At 38.4% G+C, this 17,452-nt stretch overlaps 1 protein-coding gene across 1 annotated transcript in view; it reads right to left on the reverse strand.

Annotated features, from left to right (window-relative positions):
• KDM5B (lysine demethylase 5B) overlaps window positions 1-17,452 on the reverse strand; it is an 82,592-nt gene that overhangs the window by 35,789 nt on the left and 29,351 nt on the right. The window contains exons 3-9 of the mRNA XM_058701673.1: window positions 15,820-15,942; window positions 13,800-13,970; window positions 7,183-7,317; window positions 5,282-5,378; window positions 3,927-4,036; window positions 1,697-1,855; window positions 1,115-1,234 (exon numbers count right to left, since the gene is read on the reverse strand). Of these exons, the coding sequence (XP_058557656.1) occupies window positions 1,115-1,234; window positions 1,697-1,855; window positions 3,927-4,036; window positions 5,282-5,378; window positions 7,183-7,317; window positions 13,800-13,970; window positions 15,820-15,942 (915 nt within the window). The remainder of the gene's footprint in view (window positions 1-1,114; window positions 1,235-1,696; window positions 1,856-3,926; window positions 4,037-5,281; window positions 5,379-7,182; window positions 7,318-13,799; window positions 13,971-15,819; window positions 15,943-17,452) is intronic.

Consider the following 17,452-nt stretch of genomic DNA (forward strand, 5'->3'; position numbering starts at 1 on the left):
CATCCCAAGAAACTAATCCAGCTAAAGAAATCTACATGTGTGAAGTGTCTGCTACAGTACTTTGTTGGTAAGTGAGAAAAAATACAACCCAAGTGTCCAGAATTACAGTAGGAAACCATTTAATTCTGGTGTACTCACTTGATGGAACATTAAATGCTGAATGAAACATGCTTATGCTTCTAAGAGCATAAAAGAAAATTTAAAATGAACTCACCCTGAAGTTTATAATACTTATGATAACACAACAACATACACAAGCATGCTGACCTGCACACAGGAGTCATTCAGTACATTGTAAAGTTTTCCTCTTCTTTTTTTTATTTATTTATTTTTTTTTTTAATTTTTTTTTTTTTTAACGTTTTATTTATTTTTGAGACAGGGAGAGACAGAGCATGAACAGGGGAGGGTCAGAGAGAGGGAGACACAGAATCTGAAACAGGCTCCAGGCTCTGAGCTGTCAGCACAGAGCCCGATGCGGGGCTCGAACTCACGGACCACGAGATCATGCCCTGAGCCGAAGTCGGCCGCTTAACCGACTGAGCCACCCAGGCGCCCCTCCTCTTCTTTTTTTTAATATGTCCTACTAAATATTGACAACTCTTTTTTTTTTTTTTAAGTTTATGTATTTATTTTAGAAGAGAGAGAGACTGCATGGGACAGGGAGAGAGAGAGAGAGAGAGAGAGAGAGAGAGAGAATCCCCAGAGAGAATCTCTGCTGTCAGCGCAGAGCCCAATGCAGGGCTCAAACTGGGAGATCATGACCTGAGCCAAAACCAAGAGTATGATGCTTAACCGACTGAGCCACCCAGGCGCCCGTGTAAAGTTTTCTTTACAGTACATTTGTTCAACTAAAAGCACTGCTGTTGGTCTCCTTTACTAATATTCTGTTACTGATGCTGTATAATTTGTGTGGAAAAGCCCCTCTTTAGAGAAACCAAGTGAAAAATCAGGATGTATTTTAAAGTATTACGGAATTTTAATATTACTAAACAAATTAAAAGTTCACTGTGCATAATGACTATCAAAATAAGCACCAAGTCAAATTTGTCTTCAGATACATCTTTCTACAAAAGTTATTAAAATTCTGTATCAAAGCAGTATGTATGTACATACATGGACTGGCATGTTGAAATAATCAGATTTGAACGCATCTGCCATTTCCCCAAAAGTACGGAGGGTATAGTCCCTGGCTGCTTGTTCAAAGCCAAATGCCTCTTGTGGCTTACTACACTCCTGCCAAAATGAAAAAGAAGGGAAAAAATATTTTTATTTATACATTAGTTAGATTTCATTTATATATATTTAAAAAACAGATTAGTTACGTAGTGTTTAAAATAGAAAAAAAAGCTGAATGGATACACTTCAAAATAACCGTTACCTACTGATTGTAAAATCATACTTCTATTTTTTTTTTACGTCGTTCAGTCTTTAAGACGTTTTGCAAAGAGCATGCAATGCTTTCTTAAAGGAAAAGAACATTTTAGGTGTAGTTAAAAATTTTTTTTCTGCCTCTTAGCTCCTTGCATGGCTATAGAACTCACTGTCAAGACCTCCTTCCTATTCAGGTCCAGCCCTTTTTTTTTTTTTTTTTTTTTTGAGCATCATTATTATCAACTGCTAAATCTAAAACCCAAAAGCAAAGAAAAAGTTTTCTGAAGGAAATTCTCTAATGCCATCTCTGCCATTAATTCTTACCTGGGCCAAACACTTAGGACACCTCCAGTCTCCCTTGGGAACATCATGGAGAGGTGGGATCAAGCAAAAGGTGTGATAACTGTCATCACACCCATCACACAAAAGAAGCCGGTCTTCATCATTGCCACTGCCACATAAGAGGCAGACATACAAATCCACCTGTAGCAATAAAATTAGGTACAAAACAATGGGACATGAGCTACAATTTGATTTTGTGAAATTCTAAGAATAATCGGTCAAGGGGCGCCTGGGTGGCACAGTCGGTTGAGCGTCCGACTTCAGCCAGGTCACGATCTCGCGATCCGTGAGTTCGAGCCCCGCGTCGGGCTCTGGGCTGATGGCTCGGAGCCTGGAGCCTGTTTCTGATTCTGTGTCTCCCTCTCTCTCTGCCCCTCCCCCGTTCATGTTCTGTCTCTCTCTGTCTCAAAAATAAATAAACATTAAAAAAAAAAAAAAAAAAAAAGAATAATCGGTCAGGCATAATCTAGTCTCTCCATCCTCCTTCAAATGCAAATGCTTCACCCTCTATAAGAGGTATTTTATTTATTTATTTTGAGAGACTGTGTGCGTTGTGTGTGCATGCATACACAAGTGGGGAGGGGCAGAGAGAGAGAAAGAGAGAGAATCCCAAGCAGGCTCCATGCTGTCAACACAGAGCCCAACGCAGAGCTTGATCCCACAAACCGTGAGACCATGACCTGAACCAAAATCAAGAGTTGGATGCTTAACCGACTGAGCCACCCAGGCGCCCCATAAGAAGTATTTTAAATGAAAATGCTTCACCTTTTATAAGAGATATTTCACAATGCTTAATGCATTCCCAACTCTAAAGTATAAACTCTAAACTTTTTCAGTTGTATATTTTAGTTAAAGTTCATTATTAAGATATCTAGCTTTTAGTAGTTTAGAGAATGATAATCTAGAAGAGTAGCAGGTAATAAATTGTCAGCTTAACCAAAAATAGAATTTATAAAAAATTCAATTTTGCCATGTTCAAAAGGAAAGAAAAGTGTTTAAGTTAATTAACCACAATAAATTACTTTATATTCTATTTAAGGATTCATGGTTAAGAAGTTCCCCAAATACAGTGATAAAAATACACAGTTATTACCTGTTACAGGCTCTATTGTGTTCCCCCCCGCCAAATTCATGTCTTGAAGTCCCAACTCCCAGTACCTCAGAACATGACTGGATTTGGAACCAGGGTCTTTAAAGAGGTTAATGAAGGTAAAATGAGATCATAATGAGTGGGCCCTAATCCAATGATTAGTACTGATGAAAAGGAGATATGGACACAGATGTGTACAGAGGAAAACCATGTGAAGATACAGGGAGGAGATGACCATCTACAAGCCAAGTAGAGAGGTCTCAGAAAAAATCCACCCTACAGACGCCTTGGTCTTAGACTTCCAGCCTCCAGAAATGTGAGAAAATAAATTCTGTTGTTTAAGCCACTCAGTCTGTGGTACTTTGTTACGGCAGCCCTTGCAAACTAATACATTTCCAATAAATATGGAAAGCTAATTCAACTAGTAAGGGAGTCTCACTTTTTCAGTCTTTTTTTGTATCAAATAAAAACCTGGGTTCTGATCATTTTCTGTGGGGTTTTTTTTTTTGTTTGTTTGTTTTTATCCAGTGGTGGGAGGGGAGGGGGGGAAGAGATGGTACTCATCAGTAGGACACTTAATTGGAATAATTTCAAATTCCAAGATAAAAAGCACTTGTTCAAGCTACTCACTGGGCTCTCGGAAGGGGGCAGAGAAGAAAAGCAACCAGATCTCTGTAATGTCCTAAAGCCTCACTTTTAAGTTTCCGTTTGAGAAAATGACTACTTAGTCCTCCAACTCTTGTTGGTGCTCAATTCCTATTCCCCCCACTCCTTTTCTTTTCCTTCCTTCCTTTTCCTTCCTTGTTGTAAAGTTGGAAAACATCAACACGATTTTTGATCTAGCTTTCAGCTCATTGGGAGGTGATCTAGTAATTTATGAACATTCCACATATAATCTAGCTCACCATTATTTGTCTCTAAATTGAATGTACTCCAGAAAAATGGGCGCCAAGGCCGCCAGGTGTTATTATCTTCATAAGGCATTTGTGTATTTTCTCAATTAGAAAGATACTACAAACTGACATGAAAAGGTCTTTTAATTGTCACACTCTAAACTAGCAGTCCTAAGTAAGGCACAAAAGGATAACTGGGGGGTAAAAGCGTTTAAACATATCAACTCACAGCATTGGTGGTTTTTTTAGATCGGCTCTTGGGTTTTTCCTTCTCGCTTTCTACAATGTATTCTTTCTTCTCAATGGGTTCTTGCTTGACGATGCTTTTCATTTCTCTCTCTGTAAGAGGTAGTCTGAGTTAGCTCTTCTGGTACTACGCTTTACTCACCTTGCTCTCTCCCTACCCCAAGCACTCACAGGAAACAAACACAATTTTGCTCCTCCTTTTCACTGCAGCAACAGCACCCAGTGTTGCCATGTTCAAGGGCTAAGTACTCATTACTTCATGATAAAATGCAAACTCTCACAACATTTAAATGTGGGTACTTCTGCAGATGTTGCTCAGTTTGGGAGCTTTTAAGACAGGAGCTGAAGATGTGGTCTTCTTAATGACATGTTACTGAGACATAACATATATTGATGAAAGCAGGTTCCTTGTGATCTTACCTATAAGAGACTAACAATTCACCAATGGCCTCTCTTCCACAATATAGATTATCCCTTCATAAACTATGATACATACTACCCCAACTTCCTGGTTCCAAAGACTGAGAATCTTGGCTAAAACACTAGCTATCAATTAGTGAACTATCCTCTGGTAGGTGCTGTGCTAAATGCTTTCCATGAATTATTTAACCCTTTGCAGCAAATCCATTTCAAGGACAAGAAAACAGATATTAAAAGAAGTCAAAAAATACTGAAGGTCATACAACTAGTTAGTGGTTAAGCCAGGATTCAGATTCAGACCTATATTTTTAAAAATCCATCTACTTTCCACTACATTGTGCTGCCTTTCCAATAACTTACCAATCACTAAGAACAACCAATTTTAATAACGTCTTCATTTGTATGTGCCTGCCTATACAGGGTTTGAGCCCTCTCTTACAGCTTTTTAGTCCTAAACTTACTTCTCATCGACTAACATCTAGCAATGGCCACCCAAGCAATTATCAACTAAAATTCAGATTTAGAAAGCACATCAGCTTGCCATGCCTGAAATAAACTTATCAGATATCCAGTCAAAGGCAATTATGCTTCTCATTAATCACTTCTTTTCAATGAATGCAATGTAACCAAATTTCAAAGTAGCAATTAGTGACAGTAGAGAAACTGAATCGTATTTCTAATATGCATATACATATATATATATATATACACACACACATATATATGTATATATGTTTACTTCTACTGGTCACTAACTACAAGAACAGGGACATTAACCTACTTTAAGATTTTATTTCAAGGCCCAACCCACTGATTAGTATTTAATAGTTGCTACAGTGTTTCCTTAATTAACAAATGAATGATATTTGTACTTATTTACTTTTTACTTTTTTCCTACTCATGGATAAACTTTCTTACCAGTTTCACATTTTGGAGTTGGACAACCCATTCGTCGTCTCAGGTTATGAGTTCTGGCTTCTGCTGTCTCTTCTGGTTCTATTTTAATATTCATGGCCTTTAAAAAAAAGTGTCACATATATAAGTATTTCCCTTAAAAAAAAAAAAAAAGGAATTTTCTAAAATCCAACTGAAATCTCAAGGTGACTATAATCTTATAAATTGTTTATATTAGTAGACCTTCAAAACATGCTTCTCTCTCACCACAAAGGAGAGATCCACCCTTAAAATTACTATTATCTAAGGAATGGACCAAAATCTTTGGGATTACAAGAGTATCTCCACTCAGGTAGGCCAAAAAAAAAAAAAAAAAAGGGAAAAGTCAAAGATCAGGGAATAAACGAGGGAAAATGTCACTACCAGAATTGGGAACAGCTCTAATTTTCCTCCTAGAAGCTTCCCAGTTCTCACCAACCCACCTCATGCTTTATTCAGTCATCACTAAACCCAACCACTCACAGTTATATAAATATCCTAATTTCATTAGCCTAGAAGGGTCTGCTAGCTTCTTCCAAAGTCTGCCCATTATTTACAGAAAACTCAGCTTCCATAATAATTTGTTATTAATTCTTCTATTAAACTGTTATTACAAACTACTACTCTTCTAACATCACTAAATTGCTAAAGATTCCCCACCCCCATCATTGAGGGTAAATAAGCCAGTCTCAATTTCCAATGTTTCTTAAAGTGGTAATACTTAATAATGAAGCAAAACAACTTTAGCAAGGGTTTGTGGAACTACACTTGATCGTTTTTGCCTGTGTTCATTTCTAGGTATTCAGGATGTCCACTGCAGACAAAATTTTTCCCAGGGTGCTATCATCACCCTATGTGTCTCTCATCTAGGCAGACCCAGGTATCCAGAGCAGTAGGGCATGTCTTACACATTTAAAGACCAAGGTGTGCTCAAACAAGAATTTTTAGACTAATGAACTTTAAGAGCATGCTTATAGACTTCAAATAACCATTATTTTCCTATTCTGAGGCAGTCTTAATTCAGAAAAATAGAGCCCCAAATTTTTTCCTTATCTCTAACTTACCTAAACTAAAAATAATTGCCTTATTTATATCCCTTTCCTCAGAAAACAAAACTGCTCTTTTTTAATCTTGACCAATAATTATTAATAACCAGAGGCTGTTTTAGACACCAATCAATGCAATGAGGCTTAGTCAGCTCTAAGATGTTGCTAATACATTAATCACTGATTACGAACACTTACATGTCCATCAAGCCAGGCAAGAACACCCCTTCACATGTGTGTATGGAAACAAAGTGGGAAAATAATCTTCTCTTTCCCAGGGGAAACCTCTCAGAGCAGAAAAACCTTGATGCAAACTATCTTTCTCATCAGTTCTCTCCTCCTGATCTTCCCTTATGTTCTACTTTCATTTCATCTTATATATTCAATGCCCCCACTCCCATGCTGCCTAATTATTTTCTGTCTTAGCATAAATATCTGCTATTCCTTTTCAGGAACTCAGGACAGCAGCTTTCAATATCCTCTATCCTCTCTGATCAAAACAAAACAAAACAATAGTTCCCAGCTTTCTATCTCCTAACCTCAATCCCCAATAAACACCGTCTAATTGCAAAACAGGCAAACCAAATACCATCACAATGAATGCCTGTCCTTCCTCAGTTAATTAAGCAGCTGTCTGTCCAGGCAGCATAAACCTAGAAAGAGTTCTCTTTACCCTTTTGACAGTTTCCCCAAGTGTAAAAGCTAGAATACACACAGCATCCTTCTATGAGGTGAACAAGGTTCATAACTACGAACAGTACACACGTGACAGGAATCCAGCATAAGTCAGGCATTAGTGCCAGGGCTCAAGAATTCTGATCAACTGCATGAGGCTCTCACCTCCGCTCTCATGCGTTTTGCTCGTCGGGCTGGGGGGCATGTTTCTGAGGGCTGCACAGACTGCCTCTGGGGAATATCATGGGGTTTGTACTCCTTGTCCTTTGTGTCTGTGCTCAGGTTTGGCTTCTGCAGACACTAGAAATAAAACACAATTGTATTAATGAATTTCCTCTCCGTTTTTAATCTTAAGAATTTCAATGTATTTTGCAAGGTACATTTTACGATTATTTACACAGAAACATAAAAGGTCTCCAACTTTTAAAATCCAAATAAACACAAGTCTGCAGTTACCAATCATATACACACACATATAAAAGCTTAAACAATTTTTTAGCAGGTGAATGGTGTTCCTTCAATTCACTTAACTGTTCATGCCATCAGGTTACACCAGGCCACAGTAGGCTCAAGGCCCTCCCAATGAGCCACTTGCAATTAATTAAAGGTTCAAACTGTTAGAAAGGCCCCTTACAGGGGCGCCTGGGTGGCTCAGTCAGTTAGTTAAGTGTCTGACTTGGGCTCAGGTCATGATCTCATGGTTCGTGGGTTTGAGCCCCACATCAGGCTCTGTGCTGACAGCCCATAGCCTGGAGCCTGCTTCAGATTCTGTGTTTCCCTCTCTTTCTCTCTCTGCCCTTCCCCTGCTCATGCTCTCTCTCAAAAATAAACATCAAAAAAAAAATTTTTTTAATTAAAAAAAAAAAAGGCCCCTTTTAAGCTCCAAAAATGACCTTCCTTACTGAGAATATTTGATTTTTTACAGTGTTTAGAGTAATAAAATATGGAATCCAATAGGTTTTCTAAATTTTAAAATTCTGCAGTTTCAAACATAACTAGCAATGTTCTGTGATCAAAAGATATCATCTGAATTGAGAAAACGGGTAATTTGACTAAACTGTTCTCCCTGATTAGTGCTTTCATTTACTTCAACATATTCCTACAAGGTCTAACTCACAAGGCAAAGGTTAATAAGTAGCCCACGGCAATAACTTTGGTTCTGATCAGACAAGAGTCTCCTGCTTTGATTATTTTTTAGTTTGATTCTAAGCTTGCTGATAGAGGGTATTTAAATGCAGGCACAACAAAACAGAGTAACATCAAAATATTACCACTGAATCTAATATGAATTTCAAGTAACTAACACTTCTTCATAATAGGGCCCATAATTATCATAAGAAACATTTATAAAAGCAGGTTCCCAATTGTAACTACTTAGGGTATAATGTATCATCTATGTTGGGATAAGATACAGTGAAATAATAATCTTCTAGAATTCCTGCTCTATGGGTACCATTACTACCGTATAGTCTCACAACTGGTACAGAAAGCATCCAGAGAAGAGGGGTGGAAACAATAGCAACCAAAACAGAGTAATTAAGAAAACCTATGTCTAACATCTACGAAATATGATGCACTAGAAAATAATACTGATACAGATTACTTGATACTCCTAAACAAATAATAAATCTATCACTGGTACAACCACCTAAGTATATTAAGTATTCTGTTCATTCTAATTAAATTCATACATTGATTTCATCTGGAAATATTAACTAAATTAGTATAGAATACCACCCTCCATTCTGTAACAAGTCCTCAAATTGAGCATTTAGAGTATATTTAAAATTTTTTTTTAAGGTTTATTTATTTCTGAGAGAGATAGAGTGGGGGGAGGGGCAGGGGGAGGAAGGGCAGAGAGAGATGGAGACACAGAATCCAAAGCAGGCTCCAGGCTCTGAGCTGTCAGCACAGAGCCCGACGCGGGGCTCGAACTTACAAGCTCTAAGATCATGACCTGAGCTGAACTTGGACACTTAACCACCTGAGCCGACCAGGTACCCCAAGAGTATATTTAATGAAAACATGCAGATGGGAACAAAACCTGCCTATCATCTAAATTAAACTCTTTTAGGGGCACCTGGGTGGCTCAGTCCATTAAGTATCCAACTTCGGTTCAGGTTTGTGAGTTGAAGCCCCACACTGGGCTCTCTGCTATCAGTGCAAAGCCTGCTACAGATCCTTTGTCTTCCTTCCCTCTCTGCCCCTCCCCCACTCACTCTCAAAATAAACATTAAAAACAAATAAATTAGCCTCATTTATATTTTTATATAAACTTTAAAAAAAATATATTTATTTAAGTAATCTCTACACCCAACATGGGGCTTGAACTCATGTCCCCAAGATCAAAAGTAACATGCTTTTATGACTGAACCAGCGAGTATGTATGATCGTGCGGATATGAACTGAACTGAATCAAGAAAATTTTATTAAGTGGATGGTCAGAAATTTAGAACTCCTAGGGGCACCTGGGTGGCTTGGTGAGTTAAGCATCTGACTCTTGATATTGGCTCAGGTTGGGACCTTGTGGTCGTGGGATCCAGCCCCAATGTCAGGCTCCCCACTGAACATGGAGCCTGCTTGGGAGTCTCTCTCTCTCCCCTCCCCCACCCCCACCCTTCCCCCTTTGTGTGCATGTGCTTTCTCTCAAAATAAATAAAACAGTTTTTTAAAAATTCAGAGATTATATATGTGGTCCCTATCTCCCACACTAAGTCTAAAACGGTTCCATAAACTATGGTCTGCTTCATTCTGTAAGAACTTTAGAGATCTAAGGTAAAATCAAGCTCAGAAACTTTTCAGAATATATGTGAAAAGCTTTATTATTTTGTTCCAAACCACAATTCCAAACACACACCTGATATGTTTGCTTTGTATCTAATGCGAATATATGCAGACTAATTTTAACTATTATTTGATAAACTGGGATTTAGAGGTAACTGTTACCATGGCATGAGGACACCATCCTACAGAGACAGAGCAATATGTTGAGACAGCTAGAAAATACAGGAATACAATAGTGAGGCTTATGTCCCACTATACCAGGACATCACTGCTCAACATTTCTCAAATTTCCCAAAACTTACTCTAGGCTTCAGTTCACCCTTTTGAAACAATTCCTTCACTGGGCATCTTTTTTTTTTTCCTTAATATTAAGACTTTATTTTTTTAGAGAAGTTTTAGGTTTACAGCACAATCAAGATGTGAAGGTAGAGATTAACTGTATATGCCCCACCGTCACACATGCACAGCCTCCCCTGCTGTCACCATCCTCTACCAGAGTAGTAGTATATTTGTTACAACTCATGAACAGACACATCATTATCACCCGGAGTCCATAGGTGACATTAGGATTCACTTGTGGTACTGTACATTCTATGGGTTTAGACAAACCTATAATGACATGTATAGTATTTTCATTGCCCTGACAATCCTTTGTACTGTGAATGTTTTTCCCTCCCTCTCACCCCCAAACCTCAGGCAACCACTGATGTTTTTAGTGTTTCCATAGATTCGCCTTTTCCAGAATACCATACGTGCCTTTTCCAGAATACCATACGGTTTGGAATCTTACATTATATGTAAGTATGTGTATGTAGCCTTATCACGTTGGTTTCTTTCACTTAGTGATGTTCCTCTCCTTGTCTTATCATGGCTTGACATCTCATTTCTTTTTAATGCTCAATAGAACTCCATTCTCTGGATATAACACAGTTCATTTATCCATTCACCTCCTGAAGGACAGGTTGGCTGCATCCAAGTCTTGGCAATTATGAATAATAAAGATGCTAAAAACATCCATGTGCAGGTTTTGTGTGGACATAAGTTTGCAACTCTTTTGTGTAAATACCAGGGAACATGACTGCTGGATCATACGATAAGAGAGTATGTTTGGTTTTCTAAGAAACGGCCAAAGTGTCTTGTCTTCCAAAGTAGCCGTGCCATTTTGCACTTCCAGCAGCAATGAATGAAAACTTCTGTTATCCTCACCAGCATTTGTGCTGTCAGTGTTCTGTCTTTCACCATTCTAATAGGTGTGTGGTGGTATCTCATTGCTTTTGACTCTTTTTAAAAATATACGTATTCCAGGGCACCTGGGTGGCTCAGTCGGTTAAGTATACGACTTCAGCTCAGGTCATGATTTCACAATCTGTGAGTTTGAGCCCTGCATCAGGCTCTGTGCTGACAGCTCAGAGTCTGGAGCCTGTTTCAGATTCTGTGTCTCGCTCTCTCTCTGCCCCGCCTCCCACCTTGCACTCTTGTGTGTCTCTCTCTCTCTCTCTCTCAAAAATAAATAAACATGGGGCGCCTGGGTGGCTCAGTCGGTTAAGCGTCCGACTTCGACTCAGGTCACGATCTTGCGGTCTGCGAGTTCGAGCCCCGCGTCGGGCTCTGGGCTGATGGCTCAGAGCCTGGAGCTTGCTTCCAATTCTGTGTCTCCCTCTCTCTCTGCCCCTCCCCCGTTCATGCTGTGTCTCTCTCTGTCTCAAAAATAAATAAACGTTAAAAAAAAAAATTTTTTTTTAAAAATAAACATTAAAAATATTAAATATATATATATATGTATTCCAATTATTCTTTCCTCCAAGAATTATTTCCAAAAATCAGAAATGGGCCAAAAATTAGGTACAAAAAATGGCCATCATAGTATAATAAATACATATACTGGAACCAACCTAAACATTCAACAACAGGAGGAAATCAAGATCTGGATATAAAAACGAACACCAACACGCCTAAGTGGCTCAGCCAGTTGAGCGTCCAACTCTTGATTTTGGCTCAGGTCATAATCCCAGGGTTGTGGGATCGAGCCTTGCATCAGGCTCCATGCTCAGCATGGAACCTGCCTGGCATATTCTCTCTCTCGTTTTCTCTCTCTCTCTCTCTCTCTCTCTCGCTCGCTCGCTCTCAGCCCCTCTCCCCTGCTCGTGCTCTCTCTCTAAACAACAACAAAGAAAGAAACACACACACACACACACACACAAATGGAATGCTACTAGATCTTCAAAAATATTCAATGACATGGCAAATGCTCATGATATGCTAAACAGAGAAAAGGTAGAATATAATACTGTATATGAAGAATACAATCCCAGTTTGGGTATATATGCATAAAAACATCCTTGAAACGAAAACAGGTGAGAGGATCAGGCGGTTTTATTGTCAACACATTTTCCTTTGTTTTTAAGCCTTCTGCAATGAATACCTATCAGTGCCTCGAACATACCTGGTACACAGCAGGCCGCTCAATAAGTATTTATCTGTGTTGTAGATTAATGTTTATAAAAGGTATCTTTAAATACCTATTCCTCTCAGACTACGATTGAGTAAATGCTTATGTGTTTTTCTTTTTTTTTTTATTTTTTTCTAACGTTTATTTATTTTTGAGACAGAGAGAGACAGAGCATGAACGGGGAAGGGTCAGAGAGAGGGAGACACAGAATCTGAAACAGGCTCCAGGCTCTGAGCTGTCAGCACAGAGCCTGACGCGGGGCTCGAACCCACGGACCGTGAGATCATGGCCTGAGCCAAAGTCGGCCGCTCAACCGACTGAGCCACCCAGGCGCCCCAATTTATGTGTTTTTCAATTATGAAACTATACTGCCTCTCCAAGTGTGAGGAGATGTTTTTAAAATGTTGCAACCCATAAAGCAAGTAGACGCTCTCTTTTCTCTTACTCACTGTGAATTCCATACTCAAACAGAAAGGTTAATAAAGAGAAAAATCTATTGTAGCCAACTATATGTACCAACTATATGTAAATCAAATCTCTATAAAACAGAGGCATAAAGGTTCCACATAAAATGTTCTAAATTTCATCCCTGTTGTTCATTAAACATTCACACATGTATATTTAAGAGCAGTGACAACTTTCTGAATATCAGACTGGTCGTGTTCTTCCAGGCTAAAAAGAAAGCTCCCCTGGAATCAAGAAGGAAGAAAGGGAACAAAAATGCAATGTTACAAAAATCTAAAGGATTTGAACATTACAGATGGTATGTCTACAATATCAAGACGCAATTTTGATTAGTAGTTTACCCTCTGAAAGTATGTCATTATCTTTCTACTTCTCTATAGCACAGTAACAATTCTTAAAATTATAGAACTTACTGCTCTTGCCTTAGAATAACTCAAAGGGTATCAACCGATAATGACACTCTTCTTTCTACCACAGTCTTGAAATAAGTTCTTATAATACTGTTTTACTTTAATTACAACAAAAGTTCTTATCTGAATAATTTGACAAATACCATCTTTACAAGAAAACAAACATGGCTACACAGGAACTGTTAGAAGAGGGATCCATTAGCAACTCAGTATTATTAAATCCCCTACCTTTTACCCCTATCAGCATTCTATCTGAAAATCTCCTTGGAGCTCTCAGCTGGCAAGACAACAGATAGGCAACTTCTTTCACAGGTCGTATTTTCACATGACAACTAGTAATATGCACTACCACAGTACGTGAGTGCAAAAGCATGAGCCATAACACGATAATAATGTACTTGTCGTAAGGAAGACACAGCCTTAGTGAAATAAAACACAGACTTTGGCTTCTGACAGAAGCAAAAGGATATTTCCTCTACAACCTTGTTCATTACAAAAGCAAACTTCTAAGTATGGCTGCTCACAAAACACAACAGCAGAAACACTGGAGGAAAAATTCACAAAACAAAGTCTTCTCAACAATGTCTTCCACAAAGAATTAAGGCCTATTCATTCACTGTAAAAGATAACATACCAATAAGCAGTGAAATAAAATAGGTTAAGATCGGACTCACTCTCAAACTGTCTCCTGACAGGAACAAGTTGTAGGGGTTGAGGATTCGCTCATAGTGCCCTCTGATATGGGAGCCCACAGCTTTGCCAGGAGCAAATCCCATCTTGGTGGCAATTTTGGTCCATTTTCTATCCTTGCAAACAACTGCAAATCCACCTTCTTCTGCAACTAACTGTTAAATAAAACAGCAAAGAAATTAGAAACACATACATAGAAATCACTTCTAATTCCCTTGTACCTAGGTATGACTCTGAGAACAACATGTTCTTGGCTGCAGTAATTTTTTTTTTTTTTTTTTTACTTTTTTTTTCTTAACTTACATCCAAGTTAGTTAGCATATAGTGTAACAATGATTTCAGGAGTAGATTCCTTAATGCCCCTTATCCATTCAGCTCATCTCCCCTCCCTGGCTGCGGTAATTTTTAAAAATACATTTTCCGAGGCACGTGGGTGGCTTGGTTGAGCATCTGACTCTTGATTTTGGCTCAGGTCATGATCTCACCATTCATAAGATAGAGCCCTACATCAGATTCTATGCTGACAGTGGGGAGCCTGCCTGGGAGTCTTGCTCTCTCCCTCTCTCTGCCCCTCCCTTGTTCGTGCTGTGTGTGTGTCTCTCTCTCTCTCAAAATAAATTAACATTAAAAAAAAATACATTTTCCAAGCCAAACAAAAATATATATGTATTATTAATTTCAAGCTAGAAAATTAAAATATACCCATAAACATGTTGTACCCCCAAAAACTACTTCTCAGTTCCCCAAAGCAGTCAAGATTTTCCAGGAGGAAGAACTACATCAACAATTAAATCTCTAATAAAGAACGAATCCTAGTACTTGGTTTAACTCTGTGACCCTTAAAACTCTCCATAAATTAAGGAGGAGGAAAAGATGGCACCATTTGTTTGACAAGAATATATGGGGCACCTGGGTGGCTCAGTCGGTTGAGCATCCGACTTCGGCTCAGGTCACGATCTCACGGTCCGTGAGTTCAAGCCCCGCGTCAGGCTCTGGGCTGATGGCCCAGAGCCTGGAGCCTGCTTCCAATTCTGTGTCTCCCTCTCTCTCTGCCCCTCCCCCATTCATGCTCTGTCTCTCTCTGTCTCAAAAATAAATAAATGTTAAAAAAAAAAAAAATTTGGGGGGCGCCTGGGTGGCTCAGTAGGTTAAGCGGCCGACTTCGGCTCAGGTCATGACCTCGCAGTCCATGAGTTTGAGCCCCGCGTCGGGCTCTGTGCTGACAGCTTGGAGCCTGGAGCCTGTTTCCGATTCTGTGTCTCCCTCTCTCTGACCCTCCCCTGTTCATGCTCTGTCTCTCCCTGTCTCAAAAAAAAAATAAATAAAACGTTAAAAAAAAAAAAATTAAAAATAAGTAAAAATAAAAAAAATAAATAAATAAATTTTTTAAAAGAATATAGGCTTTACACTGAATGAACCTGAAGTTAAAGCACTGAATTACGACCCAACCTTTAGAGTTTGGTCAATTTTCTCCCTGAGCGTCAGTTGTTTTAACTCCAATAAAACAGAAAGGAGATCTTACAGAACTAATAAAGTTTTAAAATGACACACACAGGGGCGCCTGGGTGGCTCAGTCGGTTAAGCGGCCGACTTCGGCTCAGGTCATGATCTCGCGGTCCGTGAGTTCGAGCCCCGCGTCGGGCTCTGTGCTGACAGCTCAGAGCCTGGAGCCTGTTTCAGATTCTGTGTCTCCCTCTTTCTCTGACCCTCCCCTGTTCATACTCTCTCTCTGTCTCAAAAATAAATTAAAAAAAAAATTTTTTTTTAATAAAAATAAATTAAAAAATAAAATGACACACACAAAAATGGTGACAAAAAATATTCTACAAGATAAGGCTTTCAAGGCTTTCAGATGTGACACGTAGAGCCCAATCAATCATTAAAGTGAATGGAGAATTTCATTTTACATATTTCAAACAAAAAGTTTCTTTTTAAAGTGAAGAAGATCAAATTTATGCTGGCATAAAAGATACTAAATGAGGGAGATGGCCATTAGCCTCTTACCTTATTGAGCTGAAACAAGTCCAAGATCTTCCTTTCCACATGTGGAATTTTCAGAGTGCTTCCCTGTAACTCCCAGTACTTTGCAATCTGGTCCAAGAAATTCAGTTTTACTCGAGTTTGAGCCTAAATGACACAGAAGTGAATTTTAATCTTACCCAGCTTATTTTAAGACTCCTATGTGTGTGGTATTTTCACTCTTAGAATATTTAAGTGAAATATCACTTCTGAATTCAACAGAGAAACGGCCAAAAAATACACAAAAGGAAGCTGGTTAAATAATTATACATGAACTCAACAAAAATTTAATTCAGCCCCTACCATGTGTCAGGCAGAGTTAAAAACTCAGTAAGCCTTTCCTTAAGTAGGCACTCTGAAAAGTACTTCATTTAAGGAATTCTATAAGCACAATTTTATTATTGATTAAAATTATATCACAAGCTTCTATATGTCTCTCTTAGTCTTTTTACAACTGGGGTATTTTAAAGGTCTGTTCTTTCCAAGTACAAATTTTCTTATTTTCTCAAACACAAATCTAAACACAGAATTACAACAGTGATTTCATACCAATTTTAGCAAGTCCTGATACAATAAAGGACAGCCAGGGAAAATTTCTTAAATGTTATTCCTTTAACAGATTATTATTATTATTGTCTATAAAGTCATTAAAAACTTTTTTTGTCCAAAAAAATTCTGTTCGTCATTTTTCTTTCCCCTTCTTGAAAATTAAATGGAAGTCAGTCAATTTTAGGAGTTTTACCTTGCTCAAGAACAAAACTGAAATGAATGTTCAGATGTTCCACAGTCTAAGACTTCAAAGTTAGTACTCATTTCCTATCCTTCAAGATCAACTTGAAAATACAGACACAAAATACAGAAATTCTGGGATTCCACAAAATCCATTTGTGTTCCATTTATGTTAAAAATGTTTGGTTTTTTTATAGAAAAACAAAACATGATTCAATACGAAAATCAGGTTAGCAAAACATTAATAAAAACACTACCTCCAGGTTATCAATACCCAAGCCTTATTCACCCTGCACTTTAGAGTTTCAGTAGCCTAGAGACTGAAGAAAAATCACCTCTTCTCTTGAAAATTCCCAGTATTCCTCAACCCCCACCCCCTCAGGAAATTAAAGTGTGTTATTAAATCTAAGTGAAGATGTGTATTTGGAAGAAAATTACAGCTGGAGATTCTTTTCCATTAGATGGTTCTCAAAGTACATTCCTTTCAAAACCTAAATTATTGTGGATGTCACCTAAATTTAGAAGTATTTGAATGAATTAATAGGCCAACAATGATTGACAAAAATTAGTGTTTTTAATGAAACCTAGCATAAAAAAATTTAAAAAAAAAAAAAAAGGGGCGGCTGGGTGGCTCAGTCAGTTAAGCATCGGGCTTTGGCTCAGGTCATGATCTCACGGTTTGTGAGTTCGAGCCCCACGTCAGGCTCTATGCTGACAGCTCAGAGCCTGGAGCCTGCTTCAGATTCTGTGTTTGCCTCTCTCTCTCTCTCTCTCTCTCTCTCTCTGCCCCTCCCTCCCTCCCTCTCTCTCTCTCTCTCTGTCAAAAATTAACATTAAAATAAAAATTTTTTTGAATGAAATCTGGTTGGCTGCAAATGTCCTTAATGTC

Source organism: Neofelis nebulosa, chromosome 15 (genome assembly GCF_028018385.1).
Source record: "Neofelis nebulosa isolate mNeoNeb1 chromosome 15, mNeoNeb1.pri, whole genome shotgun sequence".
Taxonomy (NCBI): domain Eukaryota; kingdom Metazoa; phylum Chordata; class Mammalia; order Carnivora; family Felidae; genus Neofelis; species Neofelis nebulosa.